Below are 26,444 nucleotides of genomic sequence, written 5' to 3'. Positions count from 1 at the left end.
TAGTTTTCTGCTTGTTTTCCCAACTTAATCTAATGAAGGCTTGTTGATATTCACTTAGATATGCACCATTAGGCCAGGTAGGACGGGTGCTAGGGGGCGGACTTAAAAATAGATTTATATTAGACATTTACCACAATGATGATTTAACAAAATTTGAATTTTCCCTTTGAAGCCCACAGTCTGCGCTCAGTCTCCATTCCATACAAAAGAGACTGAAAGCTGTGCATGCCCCTTTGGGACCCACGCGCTTTGAGGAAGCAAGTGATTCGTGTCTCGAAAATGATATGCACATTAGAAAGACAGGCTCTTGTCATCATCTCCCGAATGACAATGCATTTAGTGGCACTTTAATGAAAGAGACTAGAGACACTCATATGATTTCTACAATTGACATGTTGACGTGTGTGAGACCCAGGAATTAGAAAGAGGGGGACTCTAAGGGCCACACAAGCAGAGTTCTGAGGTCCATCCTTCCAAGAAATTCCAATATTGCTTTAAGATAATAAATTATACCAGAAAGTAATAGACTCTAACTCCCACATTATTCTGGAGTAGATATTATTGCTGAACTTAGGTCCTCAAATGAGTGCAAATTAAAAAGTTACGTTGAATACCTGATGGATTTTCTCTAACTTCTTCTTGTTTGAAAATGGTGTGAAGGAGTCAAAATTACTTTTTGTACAAATCGAATCAGAAAGTTGACATGGTATGTGATTGTTAAGCTGTAGTTAAGTGATATTCCTTAGAAAAATCAATCCTACTAACAATTACAGAGATACCTAAAAGAGTTGCAAACTTAAAAAAACAAAACAAGAGATACCAACCTTCTATGTTTCCATGTGGTTTTCAAAAGGACCACACTAACAAGAGTTTACGAAAGTTTGTCATAGTAGAAAAATATTTTTTTGAGACCATGGGCCATGATAAAATAAGCCATTGGGGCCTTTCGTTTCCAAGAATTTTTTTTTTTAAATTCAATCCCAAATCAGAAGCCAGTGTACTTTTTAAAGTGCACTTCTGTGGGGTGAGGTCAACCACTCCTCTGCGGCGTGCCGTAAAGCTGCTTCTGATTCAGTGATGCCCTCTTTCGAGCATGTTGTCTCTGAGACTAAAGAACAGTCAGACCAACAGGGATGGCCCTGCAGTGCCTGCCTCCAGAAGACACGAGTCAATGAGCCCTGGAGGGGTGCCTGCGCTCCTGTCATAAATGATGAAAGGGGTTTTCACTGGATTGGGCCTTTTTCTTTCAAATTTGGAAAATACTGAAAGCCTTCAAGGAAGACAGACACCCAAGTCGGGTTCATTTGTCTTGACCCTCAAGTACAGAAGTGGGATGGACTGTAATTTATCCTTTCCCAAAATGATCTGTGATATTTTAGTACACTCATTAGTTAGTGGCTCAAAAGAGTTTGTGTAGAGAAGACTTACTAAAAAAAGAATTAGGTAAACGATTATTACCACCTGATATGAAAAGGCTCTCTTCCTCTCTTTTTTCATTCTGGCATGACTTTATTATAGTAATTATTCATTTATACAGTCTGTTCTTTTTTTATGAACAGTGATGGTCCAAAAGGAAATGCCTTAGGAAATTTGCGTACATTGTATTCAAGGCTCACTAAATGCTTCCACATTGTCACTGATGTTCATTAGGGGCATACTGAGCTGAAGGTTCTGGCAGAACATTATGTAGAGATATCTTGCTCATTGAAAACTAGAAGAAAGATTGGTCTAGGATATCGATTGTTTTGCAAGTATTTCCATTTTTTACAGACAACACTCTTTGACCATTCTAAATCAATATAAAGAACTCTTTAGACTGTAATCATGGAGAATTATATATATTATTACAATTTTAATGTAGACTTTTAGGTTTACCTTACTTTTATTGTTCATATGTTAAATGTGGGGTTCCATGTGATTCTAGCTAATAAAAACATTAGGGAATATTATGAGAACTCATTCTATTTATTCATTACCAGGTCCTCTCATCAGTTCCAACTCACACTGATTCTTGGGGAAACCACCTGTATCAGAATAGGAAGATACTCCATGAGATTGTTTTATGAGTGGCTCACCAGACCATTTTCCAAAGTGCCTCTGGGTGGACTCAAACCTCCAATGCCGTTTACCAGCACAGCAAGTCAATCATTTATACCAACCACAGACTCTATATTCAGCATTGGTTGTTGTTAATTGAGATGAGTCAGAGATGACTCATACCCACTGCAGGTGTGCAAAATAGAACGGCTTCCTGGGGTGTTCGAGGTCTTTCCAAGGAGATTGGCAGGCCTTCCTCCTGAGGTGGGTTGGAAGCTCTCACCGTTGGGCTAGAAGTCGAGTATTTCATCATTTTCCCACCTGTTGTTGTTAGGGGTCATTGAGTCCATTCCAGCTCATTGGAACCCTACCTTCAACAGAAGGCAGCACTGGCCGGTCCTGCGCCATCCTTACTGTTGCTCTTATGTTTGAGGCCATTGCTGTAGCCACTGTGACAATTCGTCTTGTGGAGACCTTCCTCAATCAAGCACACTGTCGTTTTCCAGAGACTGGTCTTCCCTAACGGTGTGTTCAAAGTACACGAGATGATGTCTTGCCATCCTTGCCTCTAAGGAGCCTCCTGGCTGTACTTCTTCCAAGAAAGATGTCTTTGTTCTTTTGGCAGTGCATGGTACTTTCAATCGTCTCACCAACACTGCCATTCAAAGGCATTGATTCTTTTCCTGTCTTCCTAATTCATTATCCAACTTTCACCTGCATCTGAGGCAATTGAAAACATCATGGCTTGTGTCAAAACCACCTTACTCCTCAAAGTAACAACTTTGCTTTTCAACACCTAGGGACTCTTATAAACAGCATAGGGAGTCTGCACTTGCCTTTCTAGAACAACATTTGTAATATGAAAAATAAGTTGTGGAAGGTAGCAGAAAGCAGAGCATGCCCAAGGCCATGTCCTGGGCTGTCCAATGGCCATTGAGACCAAGCAGGTACTGCTGGGCCAGTAGGTGATAGTCATGCATTTCAGGAACATGAACAGTTTTGGTATTCTCTACTGAAACAAGTTGAAGTGCCTGGCTTTCTTGTGCCAAAGCATAAACGTCAGCTCATTTCTTGACCGACACCACCGCCCACCCTCTACTTGCATCTTTGGGCAGACCATGTGAGGCATATTTCCCCACCAGGCCAACTGTGGCCAGGCCGCCTGGGTAGTATCGGGTGCTCCATTTGATACTGCTGCCCCAGGACAATAAAACGTGGATGCTCCCTTCAAGGTCGTATGTCTCAAGATCACATGTAAGCATATCTACTTGGGTTGCCTGGCTCATAGTAGGGTGGGAATGACGAGGCTGTGGAGGTTACCCTGGAGGAGCAGTGAAAAGAGAAGCAGCAGCTGAAACAAACGGAGAAGAACTTAGAGAAGGTCAACACACACACAGAAGACCTTGAGACCCACAGATTCTTAGTCTGAACTCAGTAAGGACTGTTAACACCTGTCAGCCTGGCCTGCCCGGCTGCAGCTAAGCTACAGCTAAGTAGCCGAGAGTGTGCAGAAAAGACATAGATCTATCTTTGGCCTGTTGTTGTTGATGTTGTCAGGTGCCATCATGTCAGCTCTGACCTATAGCAACCCTACGCACAGCAGAAGGAACCACTGCACGGTCCTGGGCCATTCTTGACGTTGTTCTTATGCCTGAGCCCATTGTTAGAGCCAGGGTGTCAATCCCTCTCATTGAGGGGCTTCCTCATGTTCTCTGCCCCATCACTTTATTTGGGCCTAGTGCTCCCATTTTAAAAAGGCCTTTCTTGAAGGTGTTCATAGCTACTAATACTTACATGTGAAGAGGTTTATGGAGACGAGTAGCAAAAACAACCAGACCCTTTGCAAAAGTGAGTGGGAATCCTAAATTTTAATCGGGCCGTTTGCTAAAAGCATTCAGTATGATTTTATACTACACAGCTGCGAGAATGTTCCCAAAAGCTTGTGGGTGTCATGTGATCTGGTGTAAAGAATGGTATTTATAAATGCATAGAGGAGCTGCCACCAAGGACGGGGCCACAGACATTGCCCTCCATACTTCTTTCTATCTTGTAACTCAAACAAATAACTTGCTTGTAAACAACAGCAGCAGCAAAAGTAAGCATAATGATTCATATAGACCCTTTCAGGAAATGATGTTAGGGTTGTATTTGGACTGAAAATATGATGTTGCAAGGTATCTCTACAATAAGAGAAATCTACTCCAAAGCAGAGACGTCCTCTTTTTATAATTGATATGCCTTCCCCAGGAACTCTGGCAGGCTTTGGGGGAAGGGCCTGTTACGCTTATTAAATCGCTTAATGAGTTAAGCAAGTGCCATGGTGCTTATGTAAAAGAAGCAGTAATGTCTTAAATGTCTTCATGAAATTACGATTTCTTAAAGAATATCATATCCCGTGGAAAAAAACGAGGCATTTCATTGCCATGTTCTCCCATGTGCATTTCCAGTGGTATTTTATGTTTTTCAGATATGAACCACATATCTGAAATATATAGAATTTGACCTATACTAAAGCTCTGGTAATAACTGCTCTGATTTTCTTAGTGTAGAATTGTAACTGTCATGAAAAGGAGCTATGTATATTTCTGTCTACTCACTCTTTTCGCTCTAAATTCAGAAAAGGTGAGCATGTTGTCTTTAGAGATGGGACTTCGGAGTCATGAGGTGTGTGGAGTCGTGGGCACCCAGACTTGCCTAGAAGACATGGGAGAGACAAAGCCCAACAATGTTCTTTCTTATGAGAAGTTGCTTACATTTCCCATTCACCACTAAATTCAATAAGAAAAAAATTGTGAACCCTAAAAGAAGTTCCCACCCATCTTTGAAAAAGTTCTCTTTTCTGTGGAAGTTTGTGTGTCTGATGGTCCCGAGCATCTTAGGAACGGGTCTAATTATAAGACCATTTGATGAGGGCTGGCTAAAATCAACAAAACAGTCACTATCAAGGGCTACTTCTACCGTATCATGAAATATCAAGCGAAGAATTGATTTTCCTTCTGTGGAGTCATGAAAATGAGTTTATATATACATAGGACTTTGAATATTGCTTAAAGCAGGTAGAGCTGGTCAAGTGCACAATCACCATCAAATAGACCTTACAGCCGCAATCTCCTCCGTTCTTTTCCAGTTTGGGTTTCTGTGTTCCGAGAAAGGATATTTTCACATTAATAGGATTATGAATAGTTTGATTCCATTTTTAGATTTCCCAACATAGTGTCATAGAAAAAGGAGTGTCTGGGAATTGCTTATAATTGCCTCCTGAAATTTGCTTTGTTTAGCTTATATCTAACCCAGAGGATTTATCAGCAGTTCTGGGCCTAGATTTTGAGTAAGGATTTTGCATATCAGGGGCATACTATAACTGTACAACATGTGCAAGAGATAAGAAAAGTAGAATAGCCTTCATGTAGGAGAAATGAAGAACATAATGAATGTATGATCAAGTACAATCATGTAGTTTTTATAATTAGAAAGCCTTTGTAGATGGCAGAGCAACTAGCAAAAAGTGGTTCTAGAATTTGACTCTTAGAAAATCTACTTTTGGGTTACAGATTAAAATTGTATCCCTAGTCCGTATTGTCTTTTACCATGTGATAGCTTACATATATGCTGACTATAATGTCAATCGGTAGCATAATTTGCATTAGAAAAATCATCTCCTATGGTCTCCATGGGATACACATGTGACTTTTGGATATTGATTTTTGTATTGGCTTTGGTGTTTATGTAACCACTTTTATAAATTAAGAACAGCCTATTTTCTGGTGGCACCATCTCCACTCTGTGTCAAGTTCACTCAGACTTACATAGTGACCTTAGGCAGGGTTCCCAAGGCTGTGAACCTACACAGGTGCAGACAACCTTACCTCTCTCCCTCAGGGCAGCTTGTGGATTTGAACTGCTGACTTTGCAGTTAGCAATCCTAGCACCCCCAGGGCTCCTTTATGTAAGTAGACAACGTATGAAAAATTCACACATTGTGAATGTTTATCCTGATATTTTCCATAATATGTACACATCTATTTAGTGCTACCCAGACTAGAAAGTTGGATTAGAGTACGGCCAGCACTCTAGAAGCCCCCTTATCTATCCTTCCAGAAAACTGCTACCTGACCTCTAGCACGACTGATTAATTTTACCATTTTTTGAGTTTTAATAAATGAAATCAGAAAGCTTCAATTTTTGTGCATCTGACTTCTGTGCTTAGCAGACTGAGTGCTGCTATCGTTGCATATACGTGTAGTTTCATTTCTATTGTCACAGCTGGATAATATTACATCTCACTTTTTTCAAAGTATAAGATCTTTATAAGGGATTCATAAATCTCAACAGTTCCCTTTTGATATATGCTAAAATCATTTAAAAATTTTATTCAGCAAAATTTTACTTGCCTGTGATATTGTTCAATTATGTCTGCATTTTACCGGATTAGTTTTCTTTTGAGTGGGCACAATTGTGGATCTGTTGCCGTCGGTTGGCTAGGTAGCTAGCTGTCTTCAAATTTCTTAGCACATATGAGTGAGCTCTTCCAGCATTGTGTGCATTTGTTGAAACATCTCCGTGGGTCTTCTATCAGTGCCTGGAGCCTTGTATTTCAGTTAGCCTGGTTAATGCTTTCAATGTAGTGTGGCCTGCTTGACAATAGGCTGCCGACTAAAATGGTTGAACCTTGATCAGTTCTTTTAGGTGCATTCTCTCTGTGTATTCCTTCTATCTTCTTCTTACGCTTCCTGAAGCCTTCAGTATTTGCTCGTAAATCCATTCCTGTCAGGAAGACACTGGCACGCGGTGAGTCTGTGTGACGGAGAAGAACAGCTTCATGGTGTTTGCGTGGCTGTAAATCTTTACAGAAGCAGACTGCCTCGGCTTTTCACTATGGAGCAGCTGATGGGTTCAAGCCTTTGATCTGCCCTTTAGCATCCCAAGGCTTCAGCCACTGTGCCTCCAAAGCTCCTTCCCTTCAGGATTACAACTCAAAGGCTGGTTGGTTTTCTCCTGGTTGTTTTTTTTTCAGCTTGAGAAATGCCAGTGCGGCCTTTTTTAGTTTTCTAACTCCAGTCCTTTGCACGTTTAATTATAATAATTTCTTTTTTGTTTCCTGGTGCTCTTTGGGCTCTTTTGTTCAGCTTTGTTACACCATCATTTCTTCCTTTGTTTTAGCGATTCAATGTTAAAGAGCATTGAAGAAATCTTCTTGTCTTTTTAGCCACTGATAAATTACAGATAGTTGATATAATAGTAAAAAGTTAATCTCAGAGTTCTACAGCAAATGTGTTTCTGAATTTGACTTTGATAAAATTATATAAAGACTCACAATTTTTAGTAAGCATATTGCACAAAGAGTTGTTAGTAAGTTTAGGATTTTGTTTCCTACTTCCAGATAGTAAAACTTGTCAGATAAATTAGCTGATGTCAGTTGTAATGGTGTGCCACTTGATAATCATTTAAAACGCTATCTGCTTGATGAAATTAGCATTGTGGTGCAGCTTGAATTAGACAAATGCTGGAACTGGTGAAGACTGTCTCATTGTGGGTTTTCTAGAGCACTCAGTCTCAATGGCCTGGGCAAGTTGGATCTTATAACACAACAATGAGCCACAAGTCTGGGTCCATCTGTAGGTATGATGACCAAACTCTGGCGCATTTTATTCTCTTTGTAACTTGTCTAAGACATTTTCAATCCAGGTATCTATATGTAGGTCATCTAGTAAATATATTGAATTATAAACACAAAGGAATATACCAGAATTATACAGTTAGATTCAATTATAAGATGGCCATTCTTATGACTTTACGTATGTTATATTTTCCTTATTAGGTTCTATTTGAAATGAAAACCCAGAGTCTAAAACTAAAAAATCTACTAGCAAATTCATGGACCCCATGAGTATGTCCTGTGACCTAGTGTGGGAAGCAGTCTGTTAGGAAATAATGTGGCTCTGTGAATGCACATTCCTCCTCTCTCCTTTCATGTCCACCCTGCTGGGTGAAAAGAAAGATATCCTGTTTGTCCAACACTCAAACACACAGAAATGTACAGAACCATATCAAGAAGAATTTAAGAGGAAATCTTTCTTTCTTGGCATATTTTCATGACCCCCCATCTGGTGCAGGTTAAAACAGAGGGGACGCAGCTTTTGAATTCCTTGTCCAGAGTCAGACTTTTATAAGCAAGAGTACAATTGGTTGTAGTGCTTGGGGGTCCTAGGGAGAGAAAGCAGGAAAGAGGCCAGTTATAAATCTATGGGAGACTTTCCCACAAAGGCTTTGCTATTGCCTCATGTTCCCTGTGCTGTGCTTTGATGTATGAAAACTTCTGGTTGAGCAAAGAAATGTGTTTTTGTTTTTTGGTTTGCTAACCAAAGTCTATGTATCTTGAAAGTATGTTTCTCCCCTTCACTAAATTTAAAATAATAAAAAATAAGAACAAAAATCCCCTTTTATTCTTATCATTAGAGGGAAGCCTATTAGGGTAAAAATTGGTGCATCTCTCTCCACAGTCCTAGAATGCTCTTTCATCTCCGTATTGATCGGAGATAGCCTGAGTGACTCGTGTTTATCCTAAGCTCTTGCATCAAGAGCTTTAATCACAGCTTGACCTCATTGTAGTGGAGGGTGTGCGTGTCTTTGTGTGCAATGGGGAGAATCATGTACAGTTTGATGCAAATATAAACATATGACAATCAGTAAGGCCAGTATCTATAGCCTCAATGTAATTCTTCCCTTGAAACTCATGTACTTAGACTGTTTTATAAAAATACTTGCATGTAATGCAAACTAAATCCCTTAACAGGTTTCCAGAAAATCCAAGTTAAGCTTAAATTATTTACCACTCTACTTTTCAAAGGGTCTTTGCCAGGACAGCTTGGATGTTATTCTTCTCTTTGACTTGTATCCACTTACTAAACATTTGCTTCACACACAAAAATCCAAACAGGAAAACATATGATTATGTTAGGGCAAAAGCAGCCCTCAACCCCATGCCTCATTCCTAAGTGAGGAGCAGGGAATGGCGGCTGCATACATACTGTGCCTTCAGATCAAAGCCATCGCCTAAACTCCCACATTGGTGTCTCCCGGTGTCTCTACCTCGTCTGTGTCATGGTATCCCTTTCTGGCAATCAGCTCATCTGACATTTTCCCGAGTTTAATTGTTTAAATCGGGCAAACAGAGGCCTTCTCGTTCGTGACTAAATACGTTTGCAAGGCAGTTTGCCTCGACTCTGGGCTCAGCTTTCTGCGGTGTCTATATATGGTGATGAATGTGAGGACAGGTAGTATTCAAGAATTCCCTCTCCAGGTGAGACAGTCTATTTGTCAAGTGCCATGAATTACAAAGCAAATGTGTAGATCAAGGCCAAAACTGTAGTTGGAGGGTTTTCCTGGGGCTCACAGGTGCGCATTCTGGAGCGCCACGTGCTCTGATGGTTTGGAGGAGGGACTATGACTTTTAGCTCATATCTGATGAACCTGAGTTAAACCCTAGGTTTCTCACTAAATAATTGTGCGACTTTAGGAACTGTATAAACCTCTTTATTTGTATTATTATTGTGAATACTAATGGGAGAATGCATGAGACTCCTTTGTCTATGGGTCTGGCCCATATAAATGCTAATAAGTATCAACTATACATATTTGTCTCAGGCACAAATTGGGAATACTTTCTAGGAAAAAAATGTTAAATAAAATACATAGTATATAGATTTATTTCTGAAACCATGTATGTGATGAAATGGTATTTTCATATTTTCTATGACTAGTGGTGTTTTGTTTTTGTTATTTTGTAGCTACCAAAGCCATGTTCCTGTGGGATATTGATATTACATAGTGCCCCGTGTCACGTTTCATTTTTAAGTGCTGCGGCACGAACCCTGAAAGTGGAAAATTATCCTAAAATTTAGAATTTGCTGTGAAAAGCGGGATAATTTCCTAGAACAGGCATTTGGAAATGAGTCACAGCTCCAACACTGCAGCATTGCGGGTAGACTTGGGGCACTTTGCCATGGGCACAGCTCTCAGGAAGAATGAGGAGCGAGGCATTGTAAGGGTGTAGGGAGAGGGAAGAACTATGAGATATTAATCATACACAAACCATTTCTGAAGAATGGATTTCAGACACAGAGATTTCAGTTTCCCCTCACAGCTGTTAATAAATTCTGTCTCAAATGTGAGAACACATAAGCCATTCTGAGATTTGGGTTAAATGTGAGGTAACTTAGGATTTTAGTCTTCCCCTGCATAAATCATTTTAATAGCATGCAAATAATTCCATATTTGAGACTCCCAGGGAAAACACTTCCATTTCCATCATCACATGTACCTCATCACATGTTATAATAAATAGCCCTGACAAAGTCGCCAAGAGTCCCTGCCAGGAACATTCTTAAAGGGAGGGGGACAGTATAGCCTTGTGAGTAGACTGCTTGATTCAAAAGCACCAAACCTAGACCTCACGTCCTATTAGATAAACTATGTTCCTCTGCATCTTAAGTTTTCTCATTAGTCAAATGCTATATCATCAATGTTATCTTTCAAGAAAGATATGTAGTTGTTATCTGCGTGTCTTGGAATTTTTATGCAATTTATTATCATGATCACATCAAGGTCTAAAAGTCAAGATTTTTAATCATGTTGGATGACTGTAGCTAGGTCTCTGGAGTAACCTTCTTTGATAATTTCCATGGGTATCACTCAGCCAGTTATCCCAGGATCAGATTTTCATATGGAAAATATACAATGCATTCTCCATGAAGAGCGATCATCTTTGCCAAGAGATTGTAGTCTGGTGTCATGACAGCTGGTTTAAACTTAATCTTATTTTTTCAAAATCACTGGGCTCAACAATCAACCTTGACTTAGTCCACACCTGCCCACCAGTGCTGCCCTCTTTTATCAAAGCATCCTTGGTGCTTTCTGTTATTCCTGGATAATGAAGACTTGGGGCTGCCACGTCACCCGTACCCAGCACTCTCCCACAGGCTCTTCTGAAAAACAACGAGTTAAGGGAGTTTTGATTGCTTTTAGTTTTATGACTCTGTTTTGGCTTGGCATGAGCCAAACCCTAACCCTTGTGGAGTGGAACGTGACTCCGTATGACAGAGAACTGTTCCCTAGGGTGTGGCAAGCCCTTTTCTAAATAGTAGAAGCATTATTTTCAGGGATGGGAGAGACACTACAAAATAAAGATGATGTCTGCCCAGCCTGGCCAAAGAAAATGAAGACACACAGAAATATACCAGTAAAAGAGACACTTTTAGTAAATGCTAGAACATAATAAAAACTGTAATGCTAACAATAGCCCAAAACCCATGTATGAGGTTCCAGATGTATAAACCAGAAAAAGAAATGGATTGCCATTGAGTCAATGCTGACTCAGAATGACTCCCCTGTGGCGTTCTGAGACTATCACTGTTTATGAAAGTAGAAAGCCCAGAATTTCTCCCTCAGAGCTGCTGGTCGTTTCGAACTGCTGACCATGTGGATTGTAGCCCAACACATAACAGTGCATACAGTGTAAGTGTATGTATATGCGTGTACATATATGTAAATGCATTACCCTGTCTTCCACGGAGTGGATTTCAACTCACAGCACCCCATAGGACAAAACAGAGCCGTCCCTGGGGCTTTCTAAAGCGGTATTTCTTTATGGAGCAGAAAGCCTCATCTTTCACCGTCAGAGTGGCTGGTGTTTTGAACTGCTGACCTTGAAGTTAGCGGCCCAATTCATAACCCACTATGCCACAAGGGCTCCTTGTGTATGGATAGACATATGGAAATACATGTCAGTGTGTGCTGCATGTTTGAGATACAATAAAGCACAGTGGAGGCACAATTACAGAGACTTTCTAGACATAAACAAACAACTGGTGAATCTGGGTGACTAGATCGAAGGGCTTAGTGCCACAGTCTCATGGGATAACGTAGTCAATTGGCATAATATAGGTCATAAAGTTAACATTCGATGCCCTCACTTGGTTAGTAGCCCCTGGGATCTTAAAAGTTAGTAAGCAACCAGGGGGATGAACAACAGAAAAGTGGGTGAAAGGAGACATTGATCAGTGTAAGACATGAAAAAATAATAATAATTTATAAATTATCAAGGGTTCATAAGGAAAGGAGGGTGGGGGGGAGGGGGAAAATGAGCTGGTAACAAGGGCTCAAGTAGAAAGAAAATGTTTTGAAAATGATGATGGCAATAAATGTACAAATGTGCTTGGCACAATGGATGGATGTATGGATTGTGATAAGAGTTGTACAAGCCTCTAGTAAAATGATTTTAAAAAGAAGAAGGAGAAGAAGAAGGAGAAATTGGTGATCGCTGCTTGTCTGGAATAAAAGAGAATGAAGGAATCCAAAGGTTCAAGGAAGAAACCCACCCACAACTGTGACTTCTCACCGGAGACCAAAACACCTACCAACCACTCTGTCCAGGGGTACAATCGAAGGTCTCCGCTAGAATAGGAGAGAAACAGAAGAAAACCTTCAAGTTCGTAAAAAATAAAATAGGAGACGTACTGAACAGATCCAGACTGGAAGAACCCCCAAGACGATCTCTCCAAGATACTCACCTTTTAAATGTATTTTTCTTTTGAATTAGGTAAGGGGGTGGATTACATTTCAGACCATCAACGTTGCATACAACAGTTCAGATCATTCATCATCCCACCCCATACGCTATCCCACCCCTACTTCTGATTTCGCTTCTCGCTCTTAGGAATCGCTGTCTACCATTCCACCCAAGTTAATACCGTCCACCTTCTAGACCACTGCTTCGTGTCTCCCCAATTGCGCTCTCATCCTCGGCAAAGTCCCACGTCTGTTCTCTTTAGTATGAACGCCTGTCTTGATTTTCATCCTTATAGTAATGGTCTCATGTTCGATTAATCCCCCCCACACACACACTCCCCCAAAAAAACAAACAAACCAAATGGAAAAAAGCCCCGCTGGATGGAGCTTTCATTCGGCAAACATTGAGCAACTCGCTCTGCACCAGTGGCGTCGCCTGGGAAGCTCTGGTCCCAGTGAATTTTTTCATGAAAGCAGTTTCCGCTGGAACCTCGATTTTTGCGACGGCCGATTTAAGAGAACAGTGTGCAGCTGTGAAGTTTTGTCCCCTGCATGGGGAAAATGCCGCAGAAACTGCAGTAATATTGAATACAGCGTACAAGGCGGGCACTATGGGAAAAAACATTAAGTATAAGAGTGGTTGTCCGCGCGGGGTCTTAGGTGCGCGAAACGTATCGTGTCTTTGGGTCAGGAGCCCGCATCGGGCGCCTGTGAAAAAAAGAAGAAAAGAGTGGTTTTCTTGTTTTAAAAAAGGTGAAAATATCTATTGATGACAAGCCTTATTCTGGACAGTCGTCAACTTCCTGAACACCGTATCACAAAAAAGGGCCTGATGTGTGGCAGACGGGGGGCTGGGTTTGCCTCCACGACAATGCACCTGCTCAAGGAGCCGGTTCAGTGCTCGTTTTTGGAAAAAGTATTTGTCTTTTTGTGATTGGCTTAATGTTTTCACTCAGCACATGCTTTCCAGGTCCACACATGCCATGAGGTGTCTCATCATTTTTTTTTTTTTTGGGGGGGGCGGTGTTGATGCATACTATTTCCTTGTGTCTATGTACCAAAATTTTTTTATCTGTTTTCCTACGATGGACATTTGGGCTATTTTCCACCGTTTTTCAATTGCCGAGAGTATTTCAACGGACATGAGCGTGCATGTGTCTGTTTGTGTTATGTCTCTTCCTTCCGTAGGGTTCTCACCAAGCAAAGGTCCTCCCGGGTCCCGTGGAATGTCTACACCCGGTTGTTTGAGGTAGAGCCAGGTCATGCTCCACGATGGTTGTACACGTTTACAAACTCACTAGCAGCGCATGAGCGTTGTTGGTTGCCGTGGTTCGGTTCGGTGTTCACTGGGCTGTCCTTGTTGGTGTAAGATGATCTCCCATCCTTGTTTTCACTTGCAGCTCCTGGACCACTAATGCTCACGAGTCTTTCTTTTCCTCCTAAAACATCTCTTTCATCTAAAACCGAAACCATTCTTGGAAGTCCCTTTTCACCCAAACGATATATTAGGATATGAAATACACAATATCACTCATGAGTAATGGAAAACCTCAATCGATTAACTGTTTGGGACCAAACTCTCAATATTTACCCAAAAGCAAAGATGGGGAATTAAAGAGGGGACAGGAAGCTAGATCAGGGGAAACAGAATGAACAGAAAGAGAATAATGAGCACAGTGCTGACACACTGTGAAAATTGTAACCAATGTCACAGAGAACCCATTGTAGGAAAATAACCCGAGACCCTAACTCACTGTGCAAAGTTCCTTCCCCCAAACAGTGAATTGTGCACAACACCAAAACTCTATGAAGCAGTGCTGTTCGGACACCTCTGGGGTTGCCAGGCGGTAAAATGGACTTGAATACAATTGGTTATTCCTGCTTTATACTTTTTCATATGGCAAAGCAAATCTCTCGTGGGTTTGAATGACCTTAAACAAATCTCTAGGAACGGTGTAGGTTAGGACATTGTACTTACATTCCCAGATTTCAAAATTAACTTTAAAATGCTAATTAGTTATTTACTTCCTAAAAGTAATACTATGAAGAATGAGAATTTAGTTCTCTTTTAATCTTCAACATTTCTTCTTCATATATTTCCTTGAAGTATAATTGCGCCACACTATTCTATACGTCAATGTTGTTGTTGTCGGGTGCCGAGTGGGTTCTGATTCACAGCAACCCTGTGTACAACGGACGAAACACCTCCCGGTCCTTGAAGTCAATAAATTATTATTATTATTATAAGTAAATTGTAGTCAATAAATTATTCGTTATTAACCACAACCCAAGCACATACTATAATATGATTGAGTTTTTGTACAATTTTTTATTCTCTACAGCTAATCAATTTTCATCCTCTCCCCGCCCCCCACTTACTTAATTTTCTAGGTGCTTATAACAATTCATTACGGAACTCTATGGAACTATACAGCTATAAAAATCCTCTTGTCTACTATAGCATCTTCTCTACCCTCTTCATCATCATGGGTTGTTTTTCCTATTCTTTATTAGCAATTTAGCAACATTTCAAATCAGTAAGAGACTCAATCCATCACACAAGTTTAACCAAGAGTTAAAAATAAAAATTTCATACCTGCCTGAAATAATTAGTTATTATTCCTTACTAGCTATTCAGTGTTTTCATAATTGATTATTTATAATTAGTTATTCAATGTTTAAATTTTTGCAGTGAAAGCTTTCCTGAGTTGCAGTGTAAGTATGTTTTCATTTATTTTATCACCAGCTCACTCAAAGGCTTTTCTTTCTCTTGCAGTCTGACAGCAATGCAAGTTTCCTTCGAGCTGCCAGAGCGGGGAATCTGGACAAAGTAGTGGAATATCTGAAGGGAGGCATAGACATCAACACCTGCAATCAGGTAAGGCTGTGGTGGCTCTTATTGATGTTAGGAAAGAAAGAACTATCATTGGTTAGATTTATTCCAAGTGCCCCCCAAAACCAAATTCACAGCCATTGAGTCAATGCCCACTCATAGTGATCATAGACGACAGTTAGAATTTCCCCTATGAGTTTCCAAGACTTCTCATTTCTATGAGACTAGAAAGCTTGATCTTGCTCCCTCAGAGCTCCTAGTGATTTTGAAATGCTGACCTTGCAACTGGCAGCCCCACTCAAGAACCACTACTAAAATAGCAGTGACTTGAACGTCAGAAACCTCATTTACATCCTGTTACCAATGTTTTCAGCATCAGATGCTTCAGACCTAATATTGCTGGCAAAGTTGATAGCGCATGAGATAGCTATTGAAGGTCAATTTGATCTGTTAAATGTCTTGGGTCACTCTTCCAGGAATATTGACCGAGAATGGTGTTTTACTTATCATTTTTTATAAACCAGTTATCCAGATTCTGATTTTCTTCTCTTCTCCACTATATGCCTATTACTCTTGGGTAAACTGATGGTTATAATTTAGATATGATTAAAATTCCCCCTTATTTAAAAAAAAAAGATTTAGTATAAATAGAAGTGGAAACTGTTGGCTTAGATGAAGTATTATATAATTTAATACTGAGGATTGTAAAAAGTATTAGATGCTTTAGCTATTATTTGAATCTCATATGAGAGGGCTCAAAAACTTCATCAGAAGAAAGCTGATGGTACCCGGCTATCAAAAGATACAGCATCTGGGGTCTTCAAGGCTTGATTATAAACAAGCAGTCATCTAGCCGAGAAGCAACCAAGCCCACGTGGAAGAAGCACACCAGCCTGTGTGATCACAAGGTATTGATAGGATCAGGTATCAGGCATCAAACACCCAGAAGAAAAATTCATACCATTGTGAAGGAGGGGGAGTGCAGAGTGGAGACCCAAAGTCCATCTGTAGGTAATTGGACATCCCCTTACAGAAGGGTCATGGGGAGGAGACAAGCTAGTCAGGGTGCAGTGTAGCAACCATGAAATATCCAACTTTCCTCTATTTCTTTAATGCTTCCACCCACCCCACCCCCACTATCATGATCCCAATTCTACCTTACAAATCTGGCTAGACCAGAAAATGTACACTGGTACAGAGAGGAACTGGAAACACAGGCAATCTAGGACAGATAAGTCCTTCAGGACCAATAAAGAGAGTAGGGATACCAGGAGGGTAAGGGGAAGATGGGGTAGAAAGGGGAAACCGATCACAATGATCTACCTATAACCCCTTCCCTGGGGGACGGACAACAGAAAAGTGGGTGAAGGGAGACATCGGACAGTGTAGGACTTGAAATAATAATAATAATTTATAAATTATCAAGGGTTCATGAGAGAAGAAGGGATGGGGGAGCGAGGGGGAAAATGAGGAGCTGAAACCAAAGGATCAAGTTGAGAGCAAATATTTTGAGAATGAGGATGGCAACAAATGTACACATGTGCTTGACACAATGGACGGATGTATGGATTGTGATAAGAGTTGAACCAGCCCCCAATAAAATAATGGGGGAAAAAATTTCAATACCTTTTAATTCCATTCTCCATGAATTTTGAAGCACTCTCGTACACACACACACATGATTATATGTATAATTTTATTGTGGTAAAATACATATAACAAAATGTTGCCACATTAACCATTTTTAGTGTATATTTGCCTTGTTCAACAATTACCACGAAATACTTTTAAGTACTTTAAACAGAGACTCATTATTCTTTAAATATTAACAAGTACTTTTCTTCTCCCCCTAGCTACTGGTGCCCACTAATAAACTTTGGTTTCTATGTATTTACTTATTATAGAGAGTTCACATAAGTCAGAGCATGTAATATTTGTTCTTTTGTGACTGACTTACTTCACTCAGTATAATATGTATGAAGGTTCGTCAAGTTCAAACATACAGTAGAACTCCACTTCTCTTTATTGCTAAGTACTATTCTGCTGTGTGTATGCATCCCATCTTGTCTATTTATTCATGGGAACTTGGAGATTTTAATGCCTCTTGACTATTGGGAATAAAAGCACTACAATGGACAGTGGTATACATTCCTTGCTCTATATTTGACTAAGATTTTATGCTACAGATTAAAATGTCTACAAGACCCCAGTATTCACCATAATTTGCCAAGTATAGAATGTTTTCTTTGTTTGCCAAGTGTCTAATGTTTGGCTTGTGTGTGTGTGTGTGTGTGTGTGTGTGAGTGCGTAGGTGTGTGTCTGTGTGTGTTGATAAAAAGCCACGGGGAAGTGAATAATCTTGATAATTTTAGATTAATATGTGGTAAATTTCACTGCTGGATCCTAAATTATCAATAACAAAGCTATAGCCTATAAATAGGGCCTATTTATGTTCAAAGTGTAGGCCAAGGATTATAAGTAAATCTCTGAAATACAATTTGTCAAAAATTGAACCTGAAGTCTTCTCATTCCAAAACTTACTCCCCTTCCAAATTTCTAGCTGCTAATTTCCTCATCAGTGGGCAAATCCCAGGAGTTTCTTTCCCCTCATTGCTGCCCTATTCTAGCCTAGTACCTTTCTACTGGTATACCTTTCATATCCAGATTTGTGTCCACTTGTGTCACCTCATTATCCCTTACCTGGGTTTTATGACAGTGTGCTTCTGAGTCACTTCTTGTACATTCTTGTCAGTTCTCCGCACTATTCCTCCAGTGATTTTTCTAACTTAAAAATATGATTATGACACATTACTCACGCTGCTTGTAAAAACTAGCATATGATCAGATCCAATGATACTGTAGGAAGAAATCCCAGCTTCACTGAAGGCATTAGCTGAAAACAAGCCTCCAGAAAGTGACGGAATACCAATTGAAATGCCTGAACAAATTGATGCAGTTTGGGAAAGTCACATCTATGCCATGAAATTCAGAAGTCATCATTCAATATCAGTACTACCACTTGCAAGTAAAATTTTGCTGAAAACAATTCAAAAACATAGCCAGGAACACAAAGGGAGTTATTTGAAATTAAAACCAGATTCAGAGAAGGGCACAAAACAAAGGATATCATTACTGGCACCTTTTAGATCTTGGCTGGAAGCAGAGATATCAGAAAGATGTTTGCTAGCGTTTTATTGGTTATGAAAGGCACTCAACCATGTGGATCACAGCAAACTCTGGATAACTTATGAAGAATGAGAATTCCAGAGCATTCCTTGTGTTCGTAGGAGACTTGTAAACAGACCAAGAGGTAGCCCTTGGAACACACGATGATGCTACATGGATTATAATCAGGAAAAGTCTGGGTTAGGGCTGTATTCTTTCAAGCTGCCTGTTCAATCTGTTTGCTGAGCAAACAATCCCCAAAGCTAGACTCTATGAGCAATGTTGCATCAGGATGGGCAGAAGGCTCATTAAAAACCTACAATATGCAGATGATCCCACTTTACTTCTTGAACCGATTACAGGGAGCTATATGTGACCTCCTCCCTGGGGGACGGACAACAGAAAAGTGGGTGAAGGGAGACGTCAGACAGGGCAAGATATGACAAAATAATAATTTATAAATTATCAAGGGCTCATGAGGGAGGGAGGGCTCATGAGAGAGGGGGAAAATGAGGACCTAATGCCGGGGGCTTAAGTGGAGAGGAAATGTTTTGAGAATGACGAGGGCAATGAATGTACAAATGCGCTTTACACAATCGATGTATGTATGGATTGTGATAAGAGTTGTATGAGCCCCTCATAAATGATTAAAAAAGAAAAAAGAAAGACAGGAGGATTTGAAGCACTTACTGATGAATAGCAAAGACTACAGCCTTCAGTATGGATGACACCTCAACCTCAAGCAGATGAAAATCTTTACAACTGGTCGAATAGACAACGTCATGATAGATGGACAAAAGATGGAAGTTGTGAGGGGTTTCATTTTGCTTGGATCCACAAGCAATGCTCAAGCAATGCTCATGCAGGGAGTAGTGAAGAACTCGAACGACATACTTGAGGAAATGGTGTGGCGGCCACATCTGATCTCTGGCTACACAAGGGAGAAGGAGAATCCCACTTCATGTCTGATTGGCACAAGGCAGAGATCAGACCTCTCACCCCCTGTTTTTCTTTATCCTGTCTATTCTGACACCACCTGTTCCACCTACAACCCTCTAGTTCTCTGCTGGATTTGGGAATTCATTGTAGTCAACATAGAATTCTCAGCAAATACTCATGATTATAGGGATGTATTAGAGACATTAGCAGGTTGTCACCATCCAGGACCAGCGCACCTCAAGGATAACGTCTTTGATCCCCAGCATCACTTCTCTGCCAGCCATCAAGTCTCTTTCTTGCCCTCAGTCCCTCTGCCACATGACCTCTTGGCCTCCTCTCCAGTGGGCCAGGAAGCCCGCCTGTCTTCTTACCTCACTGCCTCAAGTTCTCTGTGTCACCCAGCTCCTCTGTTCTGTCTCATGGTTTCTGTGCCTTGGCCTCTGTAACCTTGCTCCCTCTACCACTTTGGGCAGGGATCCCAAAAGTACTCCACTCCTTTCCTGACACTCAGTGGAATTTCTGGTCCTGCTTCTGAGATGGCTCTCTTACACAGAAGGAAGTGGCAAAACTTACCACATCCTGAGTTACAGTCCTCTATGCTTTATTTACATGGCCCGCTCTCCCCTGTGGTGGGTGTTATAAAGAAATGGACATTGGTGTTAGGTGGCGTCCAGTGGGTTTCGACTCACCGCACACCTATGTACACCAGAAGGAAACACTTCCTGACCCCGCGCCATCCTCACAATTGTTACGCTTGAGCTCATTGTTGGAGCCACTGTGTCTGTTCATCTCATCAAGGGTCTTCAATTTTTCTTACTTAACCAAGCGTGATAACTTTCTCCGGGGACTTGTCTTTCTTTATAACATGTCCAAAGTCTTGCCATCTAACTTCCATGGAGCATTCTGGTTGTACTTTTCCCAAGGCAGAATGCTAACTCCCAGGCTGTCTCCAGTATTTTTCGTCTTCTTCGACAACACAGTCATTCAAATGCATCAATTCTTGTTCAGTCTTCAAGGACCAACTTTCACATACATACGAGGTGATTGAAAACCCCTTAATCCTCAAAGTGTTAGACACACACTTCAAGACTGCAAGAGAACTCATGTGGCAGATTTGCACAATGCACTATTCCACTTGACTTCTTGAACACTGCTTCCGTGAACTTTGTGGATCCGAGCAAGACAGAGCCCGTGCCAACTCCGTTTTCCCTCCACTTATCATGATATTAGCTACTGGCTCAGTTGTCAAGGTTTTTTTTTCCTTTATATTAAATTGTAATTCAAACGAAAGGCTTCAATCTTTGATCTTCATCAACAAGTGCTTTATCTCCTCTTTCCTTTCAGGAAGCAAGATTTTGTTATCTGCATATGAAAAGTTGGTACTAAAACTTTCTTTGGTCCTGATTCTGAGTTCTTCTTCGTATAGTCCAGCTCCTTGGATTATTTGTTCAGCAAAAAGACTGGATAAGTAGGGTGAGAGGATCCAACCCAGACACGCACATCTTTCCTGATTTTAAATCATGCAGCATACCCTTGTCTTGTTCTTGATCATTGTACAGGTCTCACAGGAGCACAATGGAGTGTTCTGGAATTCTCATTCTTCTCAATGCTCTTCATAGTTTGCTATGATCTACGCAGTCAGATACTTTTGCATAGTTTATAAAACACAAGTAAACACCTTTCTGGTGTCCTCTGCTTTCAACCAAGATCCATCTTTCCTCATCAATGATATCCCTGGTTCCCTGTTCTGTCCTGAGTCTGGCTTGAATCCATGGCTGCTCCTTGTTGATATAAAGCTGCAATTAGTGTTGAATGATCTGCCACAAAATGTTCTTGCATGTGATATTAATCATATTCTTTGATAATTTCCACAGTATGTTGGGTCACTTCTCTTTGGAATGAGTACAAATCTCTTCCCATCAGTTGACCAAATAACTGTCCTCCATATTTCTTGGCAGAGGTGAGCAAGGGCTTCCAGTGCTTTATCAGTGTTTTGAAATATTTCTATTGTTAGTCTTATCAATTCCTGGAACCTTGTTTTTTGCTAATGCCTTCAAATGAAGCTTAAATGTATTTCTTATTACCACTGGTTCATGATCATATGCTACCCTTGAAATGCTTGAAAGTCAATTAGTTCCTTTTGGGACAATAACTATATTCCTTACAATTTCTTTTGATATTTCCTGCTTCATTGTTTATGTTGCCCATAGAATCTTTTACAATAACAACTCAAGGCTTACTTTTTTTGCCTTCAGTTCTTCAGCTTGATATATGCTGAGTATATTCTTCCTTATCTTTTTTTCTAAATCAAGGTCTTTGCACATTTCTTTCTTTTTGCACATTTCATTATAATGCTTTATTTTTTCCTCTCAAGCTACATATGGAAACGTTCTATTCAGCTCTCTTGCTTCATCCTTTCTTCCATTTGCTTTTCTCTGACCCAGAGCAAGTTTCAGAGTCTCCTCAGCAATCCCCTTTGATGTTTTCTTTCTTTCCTGTCTTTTTAACAATAACTTCCAATTTTCCTAGAATCATACTTTATACATTCTATGTTCTGCTCATTAGTAGATATTTTCAGCTATTTCTTCTCTAGGAATTTGTCATCGGGTGGTGGCCTGAGTGTTGCTGTGATGCTGAAATCTATGTCACCTGTATTTCAAGTGTCAGCAGGGTCGCCCAAGGTGAACAGGTTTCAGCAGAGCTTCTAAACGAAGAACAGACTAAACAGAACCGGGTTGTCCTCCTCTTAGGGACTGGCCATTGAAAACCTAATGGACAGTCTCAGAACATGGTCACATACTGAGAACCGCAGGAAGAGCAGCTGGACATTGTCAGGCGAAGCACCTGAGGAGGAGCCCCTTGTGTAGGCAGGCTCTCAAAGTATGCCTGGGGAAGAGCTGCCTTCTCAAAGGAGTCTTCAGCATGGAAAGTGAGCGTTCCTCCCCTTAACTGCCACTTTCCCCCCTAGATGAGCAGGTACTTTCAATCCAAAGAGCACCTCGACTACTGACAATCTAATGCTATGTAGGACAGAAACACCAAAGAAACTCCAAGTAACCAGCAGGTCGATAGAGGCAGCCGCTCAGTCAAAGTATCGCTAATTTTATATGTTCATACTCAAACTTAATATGACATGAGAAAGGACAGAAAAAACAAGTATGCTTTATTTTGCTTCTAAGACATATTGACGGATCATTCAGGTAAGTGTTGGGTCCTGGCCAAAAGGTCAGTAGTTCAAACTCACTAGTCACTCTACAAGAAAAAAGACGAGGAGTCTGCTTCCATCAATATTGTAGATTTGGTAACTGTGTGAAGCTATTTATAACCATCCGTGCTATTGGGTGGCTATGAGTGGAAATTGACTCCATGGCCCTGGGTTGGGATTGGTTTAGTTTTGTTTTGGTTCTAAGTCTGACTTCCTGGGGAGCTTTATGACATACATCATAGAAACAGGACTTTCTGTACCTTGTTGTATTTCTCAATGAAAAGCAATCTGGCTGCCCCAGTGTTCCAAAAATATTACATGTGTTGGCGTGCTAAGATTTCTTAAGTTGGGTGAATTTTTTCTTTATAAAATGGATTTTATAAACTTTGCAAAATTGAAATTAAGTATATAAAATTAGATTCACATAAAATTTAAAATTAAATCTAAAAATACTCTTGTTTCTAATCATTTAAAGATTATGAGGAATTTTAATAAATTCAGCACAGCAAAAAACCCCTGCAAATTAAAATAAAATTTACATTTCCAAATAGTTATTAATTTGTGGTATACTGCTTCATTTTCTTAAAAATCTTATATTAATAACTTACTTAATCTTAAAATCTCTGGCACATTCCAAAAAGAGAAGAAATTTTATCATTCACTCCATGTTTTTGAAATAATTTCATAAGTAATTCTCTTTTCTTATCTGTTTAGTAATTGGCCATGATATAATAGTATTGTAAGCTAAGTTAGCATCAAGGCATTATAAATAGAGTTTATAACCTTGTCATAAATATATATAGCTGATTCCAAGTCAATAAAAGTCCCAGAAGATTCAATGTAAAATGTATTGGTTCTATTATAGTGACTTCAAAAGGAAGAGCTATCATTTATCATTTAGTGGACATCATCTTAGGCACAAAATGTTAATAGTTCTTTGGCCTTGACCTTTTTTATCTTTGTGATTATCTTTGGCCTTGACCGTGCACCACTAAGATATAATATGCAGAATTATCCATTAAAGCTTGTTTTTCTCTCTTAAAAGCAGAAGGTAAGGTAAAAGCACCATTTTCAAAATCATACAAATGATCCAAAAATACCAGCCCTTTATAAAGAAGGAGGTACCGCCAACAATGACTTTAGCATATGGTCACATCGTGAGGCTCAGACCCTAAAACATTAGAAACCTGGGTGCTGGACCCCAAAGTCACATTCTAGTCACTAACCCATTAATGGATCAACAGCCTTATGACCCACAGCATTCGACTTCTCTAGACCTCCGTTTCCTCAGTTATAAAACCACAAGGATAACAACATTTTGGTCATCAAACTGCTGGGATGATTAAATGAGCTGTTTGCAAAATGATTAACAGAGCAAATGCTCCGTGGACTTTCATTAAAATGATAATACATATTATAATAGTACTGTCATCTTCTGATACTGGCTCTTGACCTCTCCTCTCGCAAAGGTAGCTTGTTAATATCAGAGTTTGTGCCCTCAAATAAAGATGGCCATATTTCATAGCAATTTGGTAAAGGTTACTGTTAATCTGGGCTGTACTGTGCTAAAATATTTTTCTGGAACTAAAATCTTTTTTACAAATGTCACTTGGATCCATCTGGTTTAGATCTCGCTTTAAAAATGCCCAAAATAATTTCATTAGCTTGGAACTTTGGAAAAGGCAAAAAATAATCGAATTCATGGAGTTAATAAAATACAAAATTAACTATATATTGTTTTCTAAGCAGTTAAATTAGGTACAAATATTTTTCCAAATGGCTTTCAACCTCACTGTCAACGAGTTGATTTCAACTTATAGCAACCCTCTAGGTCAAAGTCGAACTGCCCTGTGGGTTTCTGAGGCTGTAACTCTTTATGTGTCTAGAAAGCCTCGTCTTTCTCCCGTGGAGTGGCTGCTGGTTCAGACTGCTGCCGTTTTGGCTAACAGCCCAATGAGTAACCACTGTGCCACCGGGGGCTTACTCAAACTCAAACCAGATTCACTGCCAGGGAGTCCATGCCGACTCATGCCACTCTGTAGGGCAGGTGAAACTGCCCCCTGTAAGTTTCCAAAATTGTAACTCTTTATGGGAGTGGGAAACCCTGCCTTTCTTCAGAGGAGCAGATGGTGGGTTCGAACAGCTGACCTATTTAGCACCCCAACCCATAACCATGACAACACCCTGACTCCTCAGGGCTCACAAAATAGCCAGGGCTCAGTAGCATTTCTCTTACTGATCCCTCTTTTAGAAAAAGCAAAACGTGAAGCCTTGGTTCTGGAAAAGTGTGCCTTTTAATTTTGGGATTCTGTGCCATTATTTCTAAGAACGTCATTGTGTTACTGCTAGTCAGTGCTCGGTACCAGGTCATTTTGTACTGAAGTAAAGTCTATTTGGAAACTTTCAATCCCATTTTTGATTAGTGTTCTATGTGTAATTATTAGAGACTTTTAACCAACTGCTTTTCCATAGCCCCGAGTAGTTTCTTTTCCGTGTGCATCTATATAGATGTATGACATGATGCCCAAAATGTGACTCTCATGCCAGGGGTATCTTCATGTAAGTTATTGTGATGATAGTCTTATTTCCTTAGTCCTTTGTTGCAGTGGTTTAGTCTATAACAAAGCAACCAAAGTAATGTACATCCTGGAAATCTTCCTTTGTTCTTGCATCTCAAAGACATGCATTTCAATACCTGAATCCTAGGCAACCATTCAACTCTGCCTAATTTATATGAAATCATATCTCAGAGTTTTTTGCCCTGCCAAATCTGAACCCAGGTTCATCATTGTTTATCCATTTATTCAATGATGTCACACATGCATACTATGTGGCAGACACTTCTCTAGGACTGGAAGTAGAGAGCAGACAAAAATCCCTGCCCTCATGCAGTTTATAATCTACAGTCTAAGAAGAAAGAGACCATCACTCAATATAAACTATTCAGAATGTGAATTGGTAGTATATGGCAGAGACATAAATACAGTAGCAGTGAAGGAGAGTATCCGGAGAGGAGTCCTGTATAATTGCAGATGACATGGTCAAGAGAAACCCTGAAGGAAGAGACAAGTAAGCTATGAACTGTTCGGAGGAAGTGCCTGTTAGAAAGCTGTGCTGGGATTGCTAGCTGACATCAAGTCAGCCTTGCCCCATGACAACTCCATGCACAATGGAAAGAAACACTGGTTGGTTTCCGGTTGTGGATCATCATGATTGTGTTAGTCTGGGTAGATTAGAGAAACAAATCAATAGACACTCATATGTGTATTGGAAAGAGCTTTTTAAAAATTATCTTAATGAATCATTTTATTGGGGGCTCGTACAACTCTTATCGCAATCCATACATCCATCCATCGTGTCAAGCACATTTGCACATTATTTGCTGCCATCATCATTTTCAAAACATTTTCTTTCTACTTGAGCCCTTGTTATCAGCTCCTAATTTATTCCCCTCCCTCCTTCCCTCCCTCCCTCCTAAACCCTTGATAATTTATAAATTATTATTGTTTTTTCGTGTCTTACACTGACCGATGTCTCCCTTTACCCACTTTTCTGTTGTCCATTGCCATGGGAGGGGGTTATAGGTAGATCACTGTCATTGGTCTCCCCTTTCTCCCCCCACCTTCCACTTATCCTCCTGGTATGGTTACTCTCAATTGTGATCCTGAAGGTTTATCTTTCCTGGATTCCCTGTGTTTC

General features: G+C 40.2%; 1 protein-coding gene across 34 annotated transcripts in view; it reads left to right on the top strand.

Moving 5' to 3' along the window:
* The window catches only part of ANK2 (ankyrin 2), a 402,581-nt gene that overhangs the window by 145,125 nt on the left and 231,012 nt on the right, over window positions 1-26,444 (top strand). For all 34 annotated transcript variants that reach the window (XM_045284229.1, XM_045284255.1, XM_045284253.1 and 31 more), the window contains exon 2: window positions 15,380-15,481. In XM_045284229.1, coding sequence (XP_045140164.1) covers window positions 15,380-15,481 — 102 coding nt within the window. The remainder of the gene's footprint in view (window positions 1-15,379; window positions 15,482-26,444) is intronic.

The sequence above is a fragment of the Echinops telfairi genome, unplaced genomic scaffold (genome assembly GCF_000313985.2).
Source record: "Echinops telfairi isolate 266 unplaced genomic scaffold, ASM31398v2 ScPeMD7_7468;HRSCAF=8506_0, whole genome shotgun sequence".
Classification (NCBI taxonomy): Eukaryota; Metazoa; Chordata; class Mammalia; order Afrosoricida; family Tenrecidae; genus Echinops; species Echinops telfairi.
Note: the sequence above shows the minus strand (reverse complement) of the source record. Positions and strands in the feature narration are given on the sequence as shown.